Source organism: Mesoplodon bidens (assembly GCF_964165515.1).
Source record: "Mesoplodon bidens genome assembly, chromosome: 11".
Classification (NCBI taxonomy): Eukaryota; Metazoa; Chordata; class Mammalia; order Artiodactyla; family Ziphiidae; genus Mesoplodon; species Mesoplodon bidens.
Window position 1 is genome coordinate 14,070,089 of NC_138167.1, and position 14,486 is coordinate 14,084,574.

Below are 14,486 nucleotides of genomic sequence, written 5' to 3' on the forward strand. Positions count from 1 at the left end.
AAGGCCACCATCACCCTGATACCAAAACCAGAAAAGGATGTCACAAAGAAAGAAAACTACAGGTCAATATCACTGATGAACATAGATGCAAAAATCCTCAACAAAATACTAGCAAACAGAATCCACTAGCTCATTAAAAGGATCATACACCATGATCAAGTGAGGTTTATTCCAGGAATGCAAGGATTCTTCAATATATGCAAATCAATCAATGTGATACACCATATTAACAAATTGAAGGAGAAAAACCATATGATCATCTCAATAGATGCAGAGAAAGCTTTCAACAAAATTCAACACCCATTTATGATAAAAACCCTGCAGAAAGTAGGCATAGAGGGGGAACTTTCCTCAACATAATAAAGGCCATATATGACAAACCCACAGCCAACATCGTCCTCAGTGGTGAAAAACTGAAACCATTTCCACTAAGATCAGGAACAAGACAAGGCTGCCCACTCTCAGCACTCTTATTCAACATAGTTTTGGAAGTTTTAGCCACAGCAATCAGAGAAGAAAAGGAAATAAAAGGAATCCAAATTGGAAAAGAAGAAGTAAAGCTGTCACTGTTTGCAGATGACATGATACTATACATAGAGAATCCTAAAGATGCTACCAGAAAACTACTAGAGCTAATCAATGAATTTGGTAAAGTAGCAGGATACAAAATTAATGCACAGAAATCTCTGGCATTCCTCTACACTAATGATGAAAAATCTGAAAGTGAAATTAAGAAAACACTCCCATTTACCATTGCAACCAAAAGAATAAAATATCAAGGAATAAACCTACCTAAGGAGACAAAAGACCTGTATGCAGAAAATTATAAGACACTGATGAAAGAAATTAAAGATGATACAAATAGATGGAGAGATATACCATGCTCCTGGATTGGAAGAATCAATATTGTGAAAATGACTCTACTACCCAAAGCAATCTACAGATTCAATGCAATCCCTATCAAACTACCACTGGCATTTTTCACAGAACTAGAACAAAAAATTTCAAAATTTGTTTGGAAAAACAAAAGACCCCAAATAGCCAAAGCAATCTTGAGAATGAAAAACGGAGCTGGAGGAATCAGGCTTCCTGACTTCAGACTATACTACAAAGCTACAGTAATCAAGACAGTGTGGTACTGGCACAAAAAGAGAATGATACATCAATGGAACAGGATAGAAAGCCCAGAGATAAACCCACGCACGTATGGTCAACTTATCTTTGATAAAGGAGGCAGGAATGTACAGTGGAGAAAGGACAGCCTCTTCAATAAGTGGTGCTGGGAAAACTGGACAGGGACATGTAAAAGTATGAGATTAGATCACTCCCTAACACCATACACAAAAATAAGCTCAAAATGGATTAAAGACCTAAATGTAAGGCCAGACACTATCAAACTCTTAGAGGAAAACATAGGCAGAACACTCTATGACATAAATCACAGCAAGATCCTTTTGGACCCACCTCCTAGAGAAATGGAAATAAAAACAAAAATAAACAAATGGGACCTAATGAAACTTCAAAGCTTTTGCACAGCAAAGGAAACCATAAACAAGACCAAAAGACAACCCTCAGAATGGGAGAAAATATTTGCAAATGAAGCAACTGACAAAGGATTAATCTCCAAACTTTACAAGCAGCTCATCCAGCTCAGTAGCAAAAAAACAAACAACACAATCCAAAAATGGGCAGAAGACTTAAATAGACATTTCTCCAAAGAAGATATACAGACTGCCAACAAACACATGAAAGAATGCTCAACATCATTAATCATTAGAGAAATGCAAATCAAAACTACAATGAGATATCATCTCACATCAGTCAGAATGGCCATCATCAAAAAATCTAGAAACAATAAATGCTGGAGAGGGTGTGGAGAAAAGGGAACACTCTTGCACTGCTGGTGGGAATGTGAATTGGTACAACCACTATGGAGAACAGTATGGAGGTTCCTTAAAAAACTAAAAATAGAACTACCATATGACCCAGCAATCCCACTACTAGGCATATACCCTGAGAAAACCATAATTCAAAAAGAGACATGTACCAAAATGTTCATTGCAGCTCTATTCACAATAACCCGGAGCTGGAAACAACCTAAGTGTCCATCATCGGATGAATGGATAAAGAAGATGTGGCACATATATACAATGGAATATTACTCAGCCATAAAAAGAAACGAAACTGAGCTATTTGTAATGAAGTGGATAGACCTAGAGTCTGTCATACAGAGTGAAGTAAGTCAGAAAGAGAAAGACAAATACCGTATGCTAACACATATATATGGAATCTAAGAAAAAAAAAGGTCATGAAGAACCTAGGGGTAAAACAGGAATAAAGACACAGACCTACTTGAGAATGGACTTGAGGATATGGGGAGGGGGGTAGGGTAAGCTGTGACAAAGCGAGAGAGAGGCATGGACAGTACCAAACTAAGGTAGATAGCTAGTGGGAAGCAGCCGCATAGCACAGGGAGATCAGCTCGGTGCTTTGTGACCGCCTGGAGGGGTGGGATAGGGAGGGTGGGAGTGAGGGGGATGCAAGAGGGAAGGGATGTGGAAACAGATGTATATGTATGACTGATTCACTTTGTTATAAAGCAGAAACTAATAATAAAAAAAAGAAAAAAGAAATGATTGTAAGAGCATTTTCAGAGGACGATTAATGACAGAAACCTGAGTGTGATAGGTCATAAAGTGAGTGAAAGTTGAAGAAGAGGAACCAGTGTGAGTGCTGACAACTCTTTCCATAAGTTTGTGTCAAAGAGGAAAAAAATAATAGGACTTGAAAGGAGCACTAGTGACATTATTTTTGTGTGAGTGTACTTTGTGTGGTTTGAGTCATCTGTTTGTTAGTTGTTAAAATGGAGAGAGTTGGCCACACTTGATATTGGAGGGAGGGAGGGAGGAAGGAAGGAAAGAAGGGAGGAAGAAAAAGAAAAGGAAGGAAGGATGAAGGAAGGAAGGAAGGAAGGAAGAAAAAAGAAAAAGAAGGAAGGGAGGCAGGAAGGAAGGAAAGAAAGAGAGAAGGGGAGGAAGGAAGGGAGGAAGAAAAAGACACTAAAGTATAGATTGGGATATTCTACAAGGTTCTTGAGGAGGAAGGAATAGAATCTAGGACACAGACGTGATCAGCATTGGATGATGTCTTAGTTTGTTAGGGCTGCCATAGCAAAGTACCACAAACTGGGTGACGTAAACAACAGAAATGCGTTGTCTCACAGTTCTGGAAGCTGGAAGCCTGAAATCAAGGTGTCGACAGGGTTGGTTCCGTCTGACTGCTGTGAAGAAAATTCTATTTCAGGCCTCTGTCCATGGCTTACAGATGGTAGATGGCCATCTCTTCCCTATGTCTCTTCACATCATCTTTGCTACATGAATGTGTCTAAATTTTCCCTTTTTATATTGGATTAGAGGTCCACCCTCCACCAGTATGACCTCAACCTAACTTAACTAATTACATCTGCGATTACCCTATTTCCAAATAAGATCACATTCTGAGCTACTGTGGGTTAGGACTTCAACATATAAATTTTCAGAGGGTAGAATTCAACTTATAATAGATGAGAAGAGAGACACTTCTTCCTGTGTAGCAGAAAAAAAGAGAAAAAGTGGCTTTGTGCAGCTGTAGATTTTGTAGCAGGAAATATAGGAGTTTCCATCTGCCTTTTATTTTCTCTAGAGTGGGGACAAAATCATCAGCAAAGAAGGAGTCAGAGTTGGAAGTTTAAGTTTCTGGAAGAGGTTTTAAAGGCCATTGCACAGAATGAAGGCTAACTGGGTAGAATGTCAGGCAGCTTTGCAGGTACTATGGCATCACTTTATGATAGTCAAAAGAAATAATCAATTATTTAGTGGTACCCTTCAGATAATAATATAGGAAGGGCTGCTTTGGTCATATAATGGCTTAAAACAAAATGTGTGTCCGTGTCACTAAGGAAAAGTTATTCTGATTCACCAGTTAGCCCATTCATTTGGAGCCCAGGTTAAATGTCAGTTTGTTTGGGCTTCCCTGGTGGCGCAGTGGTTGAGAGTCCGCCTGCCGATGCAGGGGACACGGGTTCGTGCCCCTATCCCGGAAGATCCCACATGCCGCGGAGCGGCTGGGCCCGCGAGCCATGGCCGCGGAGCCTGTGTGTCCGGAGCCTGTGCTCCGCAACGGGAGAGGCCACAGCAGTGAGAGGCCCGCGTACAGCAAAAAAAAAAAAAAAAAAAAAAATGTCAGTTTGTTTGTGACAATCTCAGTTTAAAAGAGAAGCACACTCACTTCTTTGTTCTAAAATTAAACAGAGCTAGAATTTCTATTAAAGCATTCAATACAATCTGTTTCCTCCACTAGATTGTGTTCTAAAGAGGGGTCACCTTTTGCATCTTTCTGTTTCTAAATATCCCCTAACATTCCTCTATGGCATTGGTGTAGTCAGTAATTAGTGAGCATTTCTAGAATTGAACCTTGAGGAGTAATGAGTTTTCACTGAGTACTTGTGTCCTACTGAGAGTAATTTTTCTTCAAAAGCTTTTGTCCAGTGGTACACATTTTCTAGAAAAAGGAGGTGTGAGATTCATGCATAATTGTAAAGTTCAAGAATATAAACATATGGTGAGCTCTAAAAACAGAGCACACCTGAGCCTCTTAAAGAAATATCAAATAACCAGATATCTAATCTCATGAAAGTTAAGTTTAACTTGGTGTAAAATTATAGCATTGACTTAATAAACTTCCCAGTATATTTTTTTCTATTTATGGAATCTGTAAATATAGATATATCTATAAATAAAACAGGTATCTATAAACATTATATATTAGGGTCAATGTTTTTAAATACTAGGGAACAGGAACAATAAATAAATGTAAGATATGAAAAAATATTTTATTTTGCCTTATTTTTCAGAGTGATTGTGTACTTAGTTTTTTCCTCTCTGAGCCTGTGGAACAAACAATGGAAGAATCATCACCTGTGGACTTAGGCAAGTAATTTTATCATTATTTCTATGTGCAATTATTGTTTCAATATAATTGTAAAAAAAATCATAACTATAATTTTTTATTTTTCAAATTAAAATCTCTTTTTAAGAATAAGGCCTTAAGAGTCTTTTCTAACCACTTCAAAACTTTTTAACTCCTTAGAATATGTCTATCAAGTTAAATTAAACCCAGATATATTTGTCCAATTATAATAACTACATGGTATCACACTATTAACTCATTTCAACTAATTGTGCATTGAGATGGAATTGCATTTCAGAGGCAGAAGTCCTGTTTTCCCCTGCAGGTAAGTCTTACAGTTTACTCAACATATTTGGAAGCAACAAAAATAAATATTAGGCAATAATAATGATCATGAGTTATCTAGCAGTTTCACTCTTATCTTTTAAAGCTCAATAATTATTCCACCTCCCTCATGAATTCTTTTATTACCAGGATCCCAAACTAGACCAGCACAATTATCCACCCTATTCTCTGCCAAATATATGTTAATTCTAATTAATTTTTCTAGCATCTCACCTAGATTGGCAGAGACTCTTTTTGAATGTCCTATCAATCTTTTTTTTTTTTGACAGTTTAAAATATTACTTATTCTTTTGAGAGGCCTAGGTTAAATTCCATGCTTGGGGATGGGTCTTTACCCATTTGTTCATCTCCATTTTTGCTTAAGTTATCTCTAGTTTTCTCTTATGTGAAGCCAAGAGCATCTCAGCCGTTAAAATATTAGAATGTCCTATCAATCTTAAGCATTCGTAATATAATTCCATTGCCAGTGGCCATCTAACACTGATACTGGTTTTTATCTCACGTAAGATTTGCAAACCCATAGTTTGCTAGGGCTTACCCCCCTTTCCTTTGCAGCTCCCAGTCTGAGTTTTATCCACATCCACCTTCCGATTCTCTGCCTTTAAGATTAGGCCCATCTGCTCATTACCTCTGCCTGTATCTGACATCCTAGATATTTAACCCTCAGGTGTACAGTTCTGTACAGCCAGGTCAGGTCTTATAGTGTGACTGTTTATTGTTACATATTTATTTTTGTGTCTGCCTTGTTTCTCCTGTTAGACTGAGAGTAACTTTAAATCAAGGACTCACTTCCCCATTATGCATTGCTCTATACTAACAAATCCTAATTTAATATATGAGAATTGTACCACTGTTATTCCCCACATTTTACTCATGTAACGTTACTCTCTAAGATGCTTTATATAGTCAAACCATAAACAATATTAAGTAAAGTAATTTCTTACATTTTATAGCATGTATCTAAAGAAGAATTATGCCCACAATATAAAATATTTTTATTGTCATAATTTACAAATTATACAACAAATATCTTTAAAAAAATAGTATTAGCTGGGGAGATTTTCACAATCAATATTTATAAACTTGCATTAAACAGGTTAAAAAAACCAATAATAATAAAGTTGCCAATTTCTAGAGATGTCAAACTTTAAGAAAAAGCTACTAGATTGGCCTCTATTTTGTCATTAAAGGCCTTAAAGAAAATTCTTCCTCTGTGTTTCAAAAAGTAAACTGTGGATCACTACCAAGTGTTTAAATTTGGTGATTATTATAAGGTGTTTTAAAATACATACACACAAAAAATTTAGGATTCTTATCGTAAAAACTAAAATAGTTGCTTGAGAATTCTTTTTTTTCTGGTTTGCTTATATCTTACTATATCATACAATACTCAGGATTTGTTTCATCAGTGGTAATGAGCAAAAAGATTTGATTCTCAATATTTTTAAATACAGGCTGCCTATGAAATACAGCTTGTTATCTTAAAACAACAGAACACACCTTCTAAGCAGGATATGCAAATCGTTACAACAAACAAGGATTAGCAGGAAGTTGTTCCTTCTTGTATGCTTTAAATTATTTCCTCTTTCATACTTCTCAATTCTTAATGTTAATACTTTTGTCACAGAATATCAGTTGATTCTAAACAAGAAGCACAATATTATTTTAAGCATAATTCTTGTCAACTAGTTGAAACTTTGAGCTTATGTTGTTAAATGATTCGAGGATAAAATTATTCAAGTGTATTTAAATAATGGTTTAAATAGGATGACCTTAAGCAAAAATCCCAGACTTTACCATTTTACTACCGCAACTAATGGATTGAGAGTGGATTCTGGACACCTATGTATCTAGGCACATGACTTATAAAGATCATATTAGAAATCACTTATAGTCCTGCATCTGGGAGATATTCATATTCCTTTGCCTTTACTCACTAACTTAATGTGCCTTGGTAGAACAACAGAAGAATTTATCTTTTTCAAGTGCCAGCTAATCACTTCTCTCCTCTACTTAACCCTTTTCCTTGGCTTCTCATTGCCTTTAGGCAGGGGCAACATCATGGGCTTGTAACCTATGCAGTCATACAAAGCACGGTGCTTAGAACAATCCTGCGGTCACTGTACTGAAATGCTTAATAATTTCTGTAAAAAGGGCTCTGAATTTTCAGTTTGCATTTTTTTTTTTTTTTTTTTTTTGGTGGTACACGGGCCTCTCACTGTTGTGGCCTCTCCCGTTGCGGAGCATAGGCTCCGGACACGCAGGCTCAGCGGCCATGGCTCACGGGCCCAGCCGCTCCGCGGCATGTGGGATCTTCCCGGACCGGGGCACGAACCCGTGTCCCCTGCATCGGCAGGCGGACTCTCAACCACTGCGCCACCAGGGAAGCCCCTTCATTTTGCATTTTTATTTCACTGAGCCCCATAAATTATGTAGCGTGCCCAGCTCTTTGGAAAAAGACCAAAATCCTCCTGATGCATCATAGCAGAATCTGGCACCCACAGATTTCCCTTCCCAGTCTAATATCAGATCCTTCCCCATCTTGATTCCTATCTTTTTTCAGTTTTTCAACTAAGACAAGATCCTCAGTACCTCACAGATTCAATTTTCTCTGCCTAGATCACTTGACTCCTGTTCCACCTTCCCCATCTTTTTTTTTTTTTTTTTTTTTTTTTTCTTTTTGCGGTATGCGGGCCTCTCACTGTTGTGGCCTCTCCCGTTGCGGAGCACAGGCTCCGGACGCGCAGGCCCAGCGGCCATGGCTCACGGGCCCAGCCGCTCCGCGGCATATGGGATCCTCCCAGACCGGGGCACGAACCCGTATCCCCTGCATCGGCAGGCGGACTCTCAACCACTGCGCCACCAGGGAGGCCCCTTTTTTTTTTTTAATAAGGAAGTTTTTGCTACTTGTCACATATTTATTTATTTATTTATTTATTTATTTAAATGTATTTATTTATTTATATTTTGGCTTCGTTGAGTCTTCGTTGCTGTGCATGGGCTTTCTCTAGTTGCAGCAAGCAGGGGCTATTCTTCGTTGTAGTGCACGGGCTTCTCATTGCAGTAGCTTCTCTTGTTGCAGAGCAGGGGCTCTAGGTGCGTGAACTTCAGTAGTTGTGGCACGCAGGCTCAGTAGTTGTGGCTCGCGGGCTATAGAGTGCAGGTTCAGTAGTTATGGTGCACAGGCGTAGTTGCTCCCCAGCATTTGGGATCTTCCAGGACCAGGGCTTGAACCCGTGTCCCCTGCACCGGCAGGCAGATTCTTAAGCACTGCGCCACCAGGGAAGTCCTCCCCATCATTTTTTTTTAACATCTTTATTGGAGTATAATTGCTTTACAATGGTGTGTTAGTTTCTGTTGTATAACAAAGTGTATCAGCTATACGTATACATATATCCCCATACCTCCTCCCTCTTGCGTCTCCCACCCACCCTCCCTATCCCACCCCTCTAGGTGGACACAAAGCACCAGGCTGATCTCCCTGTGCTATGCGGCTGCTTCCCACTAGCTATCCTATATGGGAACATCCCTATACATACTGTATGTGCCCAGTGCCTTTAGTGGGAGAGCTGGATTTGACATGGATACAAATCACATCTTTCCTCAGGGTGTGCTGACAGCTACCCCCTTGGTAGAGGGTGGACTGGAAATGGAGGGTCTTAAAGCTGGAGTCGAGTGTGAAAATAAATTACAGGTGCCTTTAAGTGTGGGTTTTCCCCTAGCCCCACACTGGAACCCTTGCCCCAGAGTGAGGGAATGTTGAAGCAAGGGGGTCCACGCAGGCTGTCAGCCTGTGTCGGCCACAGCAGAGGTCCAAGCTGCCTCTGCTGCACTGACTGTGCAGGCACCTGCAATTTTTTTCCCCTCACTCAGCTCAGGTGCTGCCTTAGGTGCAAGTCTTCGTCATCCTTCTCAATCAGTCACTGTCACCAGCCTCCACCACCCTCCTTTCCACTGTGGAGCCACAACACAGGACAGGAAGGGCCTGCGTGGACTCTCAACATGTACCAGGGCGTGAGCTTTGGTGGAGTGGCTGCTCTCAGAGATCTGGGCTGCTTGTGATGTGCTTCTTGAGTAAGCATGAATGATGGCCACTGCCATTCCATCCAGGCTTGCCCAAGCTCTGGGTAGTCTCTGTATCCCTTAGTTGTGTCTTATCCCCAGTATTGGTTGCCCCAGATCGAATACCACACCGTGATGTGAAGTGAATGGGGCTGGAGTGTTCACTCAACTTGGGCTGGGGCATGCACCAAGGTGGTTGCAGGAAACCCAGCAACCACTAGATCTTTCTGCCCTTCCTGGGATCAAGCCAGCAGGCATGTGCTCCTCAGGAGCAGAATCCAGGCTTCTCACAGCTCCCCTGTTAGGGGAGGGCAAGAGGGCACTTCTCCCCTGTATAGGACCCCAGGACTGGGGTGCCCAATCTGGCTCTCACTGTTCACTCCCCAGGGCAGGTGTCTGCCCAAGAATCCTCCCTTTTCTTCTGGGTCCCTCTCAGGGACAAAGATCCCAGCCCAATTATTTTTCTCTCCTTCGTACCTGATTACATGTATATCTTTCTTACAGCCTTGGTTGTACAGGAGTCCTCTGCCAATTAGTTAGTTTTCAGTGAGAATTGTTCCACATATAGATGTATTTTTGATGTGTTCATGTTGGGAGGTGAGCTCCACATCCTCTTACTCCACCATTTTGACTGATCTCCAACAGATTTATTTTTATTTACATAAGCTAATTCTACAGTTCATAAACAAAAATTAACAAAGAAAAGCCAGGAAAAATTAGCAAAACAAAGAAATGAGTTTAGCCTTATCAGATATAAAAACACATTACAAAGTATCAATAATTAAACAGTGCGGTGTCAGTGCATAAGTAGATGAGCAAGTAAAACATAATGGAATGTCCATAAATAGAGTCAGATATATTCAGGAATTTAATAGTTGCCCAAACAAGTAAGAGAAAATCAACAAATAATGTTGCCATAGTATACTTCACACCATATGCCAGGATATATACCAAATGAGTGAAAGATTTTAAATGTAAATAATGAAACCATATATATGACAAAGAAAACATGGAAAAAATCCTTTTTAATCTTAGGATGAGCTGCTGTAGCTATGACTACAAATTCAGAAGCTATAACAATTCTGCATGATATAAAACACTGTAGCAAAGTTCAAAACAAAGCAAAGAGGGCTTCCCTGGTGGTGCAGTGGTTGAGAGTCCACCTGCTGATGCAGGGGACACGGGTTTGTGCCCCGGTCCAGGAAGATCCCACATGCCGCGGAGCGGCTGGGCCCATGAGCCATGGCCGCTAAGCCTGCGTGTCCGGAGCCTGTGCTCCACAATGGGAGAGACCACAACAGTGAGAGGCCTGCGTATCACAAAAAAAAAAAAAAAAAAAGCAAAGATAAGCAACAAAATGGGGGAAATATTTGCAATTTTCCACATATGAAGGGTTGATTATTTAACATGTAACCATCTCCTATAAATTGGTAAGAAAAAGACCAATGACCAAATAGAAAACTGTGTAAAGAATACGAAAAAATAATCCACACACACACATAAAATACAAGTGGCTCTTAACCAAATGAAAGAATCCTCAAGGTCACTCATAAGAAAAATGCAAATTACAACTATACTGATGCCGTTTTAACTCATCAGATAGGCAAAAATTCAAAAATTTAATTAACAAGCTTGGTTATAAATCAGCAGACACTCATACACTGCTGGTGATAATGCAAATTGGTACAACCTCCATGGAAGACAATTTGGGAATGTTTACCAAAATTAAAATGCTAATACCCTATGACTCAGCAATTCTGCTGATGAAATCTATCCTATGGTATTTATGCACAGGTACAAAATGATACATATTCAAGGCTACTTATTGCAGCATGGTTTGTAACATCTGGAAAGCATTGGGAACAATCCACTTGCCCGTCAATGGGTAAAGTGTTAAATAAATTATGCTATTTCCTCATGATGGAATAATGTGAAAGTATATTTAAAAAATAAAGAAGCTTTGTATTATTGACATGAAAGTATCTCCAAGACTGTTGTACAGAATAGTAAATATGCTATTCCTTTTTGGAAAAAGGGGGGAGAATAAAAATACTTATTCATATTTACTTATACGGAGAAATTCTGGAAGAGTATGTGTCCATCTGGAGAAATACATGGAAAACTAATAAAATAATACTGGGGAGGCAGACCTTCAAATGGCAGAGGAGTAAGGCATGGAGATCACCATCCTCCCCACAAATACATCAGAAACACACCTACATGTGGAACAACTCCTACAGAACACCGACTGAACGCTGGCAGAAGACCTCAGACTTCCCAAAAGGCAAGAAACTCCCCAAATATCTGGCTGTATGGCTGACAGAGTCTTGGTGCTCCAGGCAGGTGTCAGGCCTGTGCCTCTGAGGTAGGAGAGCTGAGTTCAGAACATTGGTCCACCAGAGACCTCCCGGATCCATGTAATATCAAATGGTGAAAGCTCTCCCAGAGATCTCCATCTCAACACTAAGACCCAGCTCCACTCAACGAACAGCAAGCAACAGTGCAGGACACCCTATGCCAAACAGCTAGCAACAGAGGAACATTACCCCACCCATTACCAGAGAGGGTACCTAAAATCATAATGAGGTCACAGACACCCCAAAACACACAACCAGGCATGGTCCTGCCCACCAGAAAGACAAGATCCAGCCTCATCAACCAGAACACAGGCACCAGTCCTCTCTACCAGGAAGCCTACACAACCCACTAAACCAACCTTAGCCACTGGGGGCAGACACCAAAAACAATGGGACCTACGAACCTGCAGCCAGCGAAAAGGAGACCCCAAACACAGTAACTTAAGTACAACAGAAGACACAGAAACACACAGCAAATGAAGGAGCAAGGTAAAAACCGAGCAGACCAAACAAATGAAGAGGAAATAGGCAGTCTACCTGAAAAAGAATTCAGAGTAATGACAGTAACAATAATCCAAAATCTTGGAAATAGAATGGAGAAAATACAAGAAACGTTTAATAAGGACCTAGAAGAATGAAAGAGCAAACAAACAATGAGGAACAACACAATAAATGAAATTAAAAATTTTCTAGAAGGAATCAATAGCAGAATAACTGAGGCAGAAGAATGGATAAGTGACCTGAAAGATAAGAGTGGCAATAACTACCGCAGAGCAGAATAAAGAAAAAATAATGAAAAGAATTGAGGGCAATATCAGAGTCCTCTGGGGCAACATTAAATGCACCAACATTCAAAATATAGGGGTCCCAGAAGAAGAAGAGAAAAAGAAAGGGACTGAGAAAATATTTGAAGAGATTATAGTTGAAAACTTCCCTAATATGGGAAAGGAAATAGTGAAGTCCAGGAAGCACAGAGAGTCCCATACAAGATAAATCCAAGGAGAAACATGCCAAGACACATACTAATCAAACTATCAAAAATTAAATACAAAGAAAAAATATTAAAAGCAGCAAGGGAAAAACAACAAATAACACACAAGGGAACCCCCTTAAGGTTAACAGCTGATCTTTCAGCAGAAACTCTACAAGCCAGAAGGGAGTGGCAGGACATATTTGAAGTGATGAAAGGGAAAAACCTACAACCAAGATTACTCTACCCAGCAAGGATCTCATTTAGATTTGATGGAGAAATTAAAACCTTTACAGACAAGCAAAAGCTAAGAGAATTCAGCACCACCGAACCAGCTTTACAACAAATGCTAAAGGAAATCTCTTGGCAGGAAGCACGAGAGAAGGAAGAGACCTACAATAACAAACCAAAAACAATTAAGAAATGGTAATAGGAACATACATATTGATAACTACCTTAAATGTAAATGGTTAAACGCTCCAACCAAAAGACACAGACTGGCTGAATGGATACAAAAACAAGACCCGTATATATGCTGTCTACAAGAGACCCACTTCAGACCTAGGGACACATACAGACTGAAAGTGAGGGGATGGAAAAAGATATTCCATGCAAATGGAAATCAACAGAAAGCTGAGGTAGCAATCCTCACATCAGACAAAACAGACTTTAAATAAAGACTATTACAAGAGACAAAGAATGACACTACATAATGATCAAGGGATCAATCCATAAAGAAGATATAACAATTGTAAATATTTATTCATCCATCATAGGAGCACCTCAATACCTAAGGCAAATGCTAACAACCATAAAAGGGTAAATCAACAGTAACACAATACTAGTAGGGGACTTTAACACCCCACTTTCAACAATGGACAGATCATCCAAAATGAAATAAATAAGGAAACACAAGCTTTAAATGACACATTAAACCAGATGAACTTAATTGATATTTATAGGACATTCCATCCAAAAACAACAGAATACACTTTCTTCTCCAGTACTCATGGAACATTCTCCAGGATAGATCATATCTTGGGTCACAAATCAAGCCCTGCTAAATTTAAGAAAATTGAAATCGTTTCAATTATCTTTTCCAACCACAATGCTATGAGACTAGATATCAATTATATGAAAAAACTGTAAAAAATACAAACACATGGAGGCTAAACAATACACTACTCAATAACCAAGAGATCACTTAAGATATCAAAGAGGAAATCAAAAAATACCTAGAAACACACGACAATGAAAACACGATGGCCCAAAACCTATGGGATGCAGCAAAAGCAGTTCTAAGAGGGAAGTTTATAGCAATACAATGCTACCTCAAGAAACAAGAAACATCTCAAATAAACAACCTAACCTTCCACCTAAAGCTATTGAGAAAGAAGAACAAAAAACCCCAAAGTTAGCAGAAAGAAAGAATTCATGAAGATCAGATCAGAAAGAAATGAAAAAGAAATGAAGGAAACAACAGCAAAGATCAATAAAACTAAAACTGATTCTTTGAGAAGATAAACAAAATTGATAAACAATTAGCCAACTCATAAAGAAAAAAAGGGAGAAGACTCAAATCAATAAAATTAGAAATGAAAAAGGAGAAGTAACAACTGACACTGCAGAAATACAAAGCATCATGAGAGATTACTACAAGCAACTATATGCCAATAAAATGGACAACCTGGAAATAACGGACAAATTCTTAGAAAAGCACCTTTCAAGACTGAACCAGGAAGAAATAGAAAATACAAACAGACCAATCACAAGCACTGAAATTGAGACTGTGATTAAAAATCTTC

General features: G+C 39.3%; 1 protein-coding gene across 1 annotated transcript in view; it reads left to right on the forward strand.

Moving 5' to 3' along the window:
* PIK3C2G (phosphatidylinositol-4-phosphate 3-kinase catalytic subunit type 2 gamma) overlaps positions 1–14,486 on the forward strand; it is a gene marked incomplete at its 5' end in the record, with an annotated part of 318,729 nt that overhangs the window by 260,468 nt on the left and 43,775 nt on the right. The window contains 1 exon segment of the mRNA XM_081248761.1: positions 4,892–4,967. Within this exon segment, the coding sequence (XP_081104887.1) occupies positions 4,892–4,967 (76 nt within the window).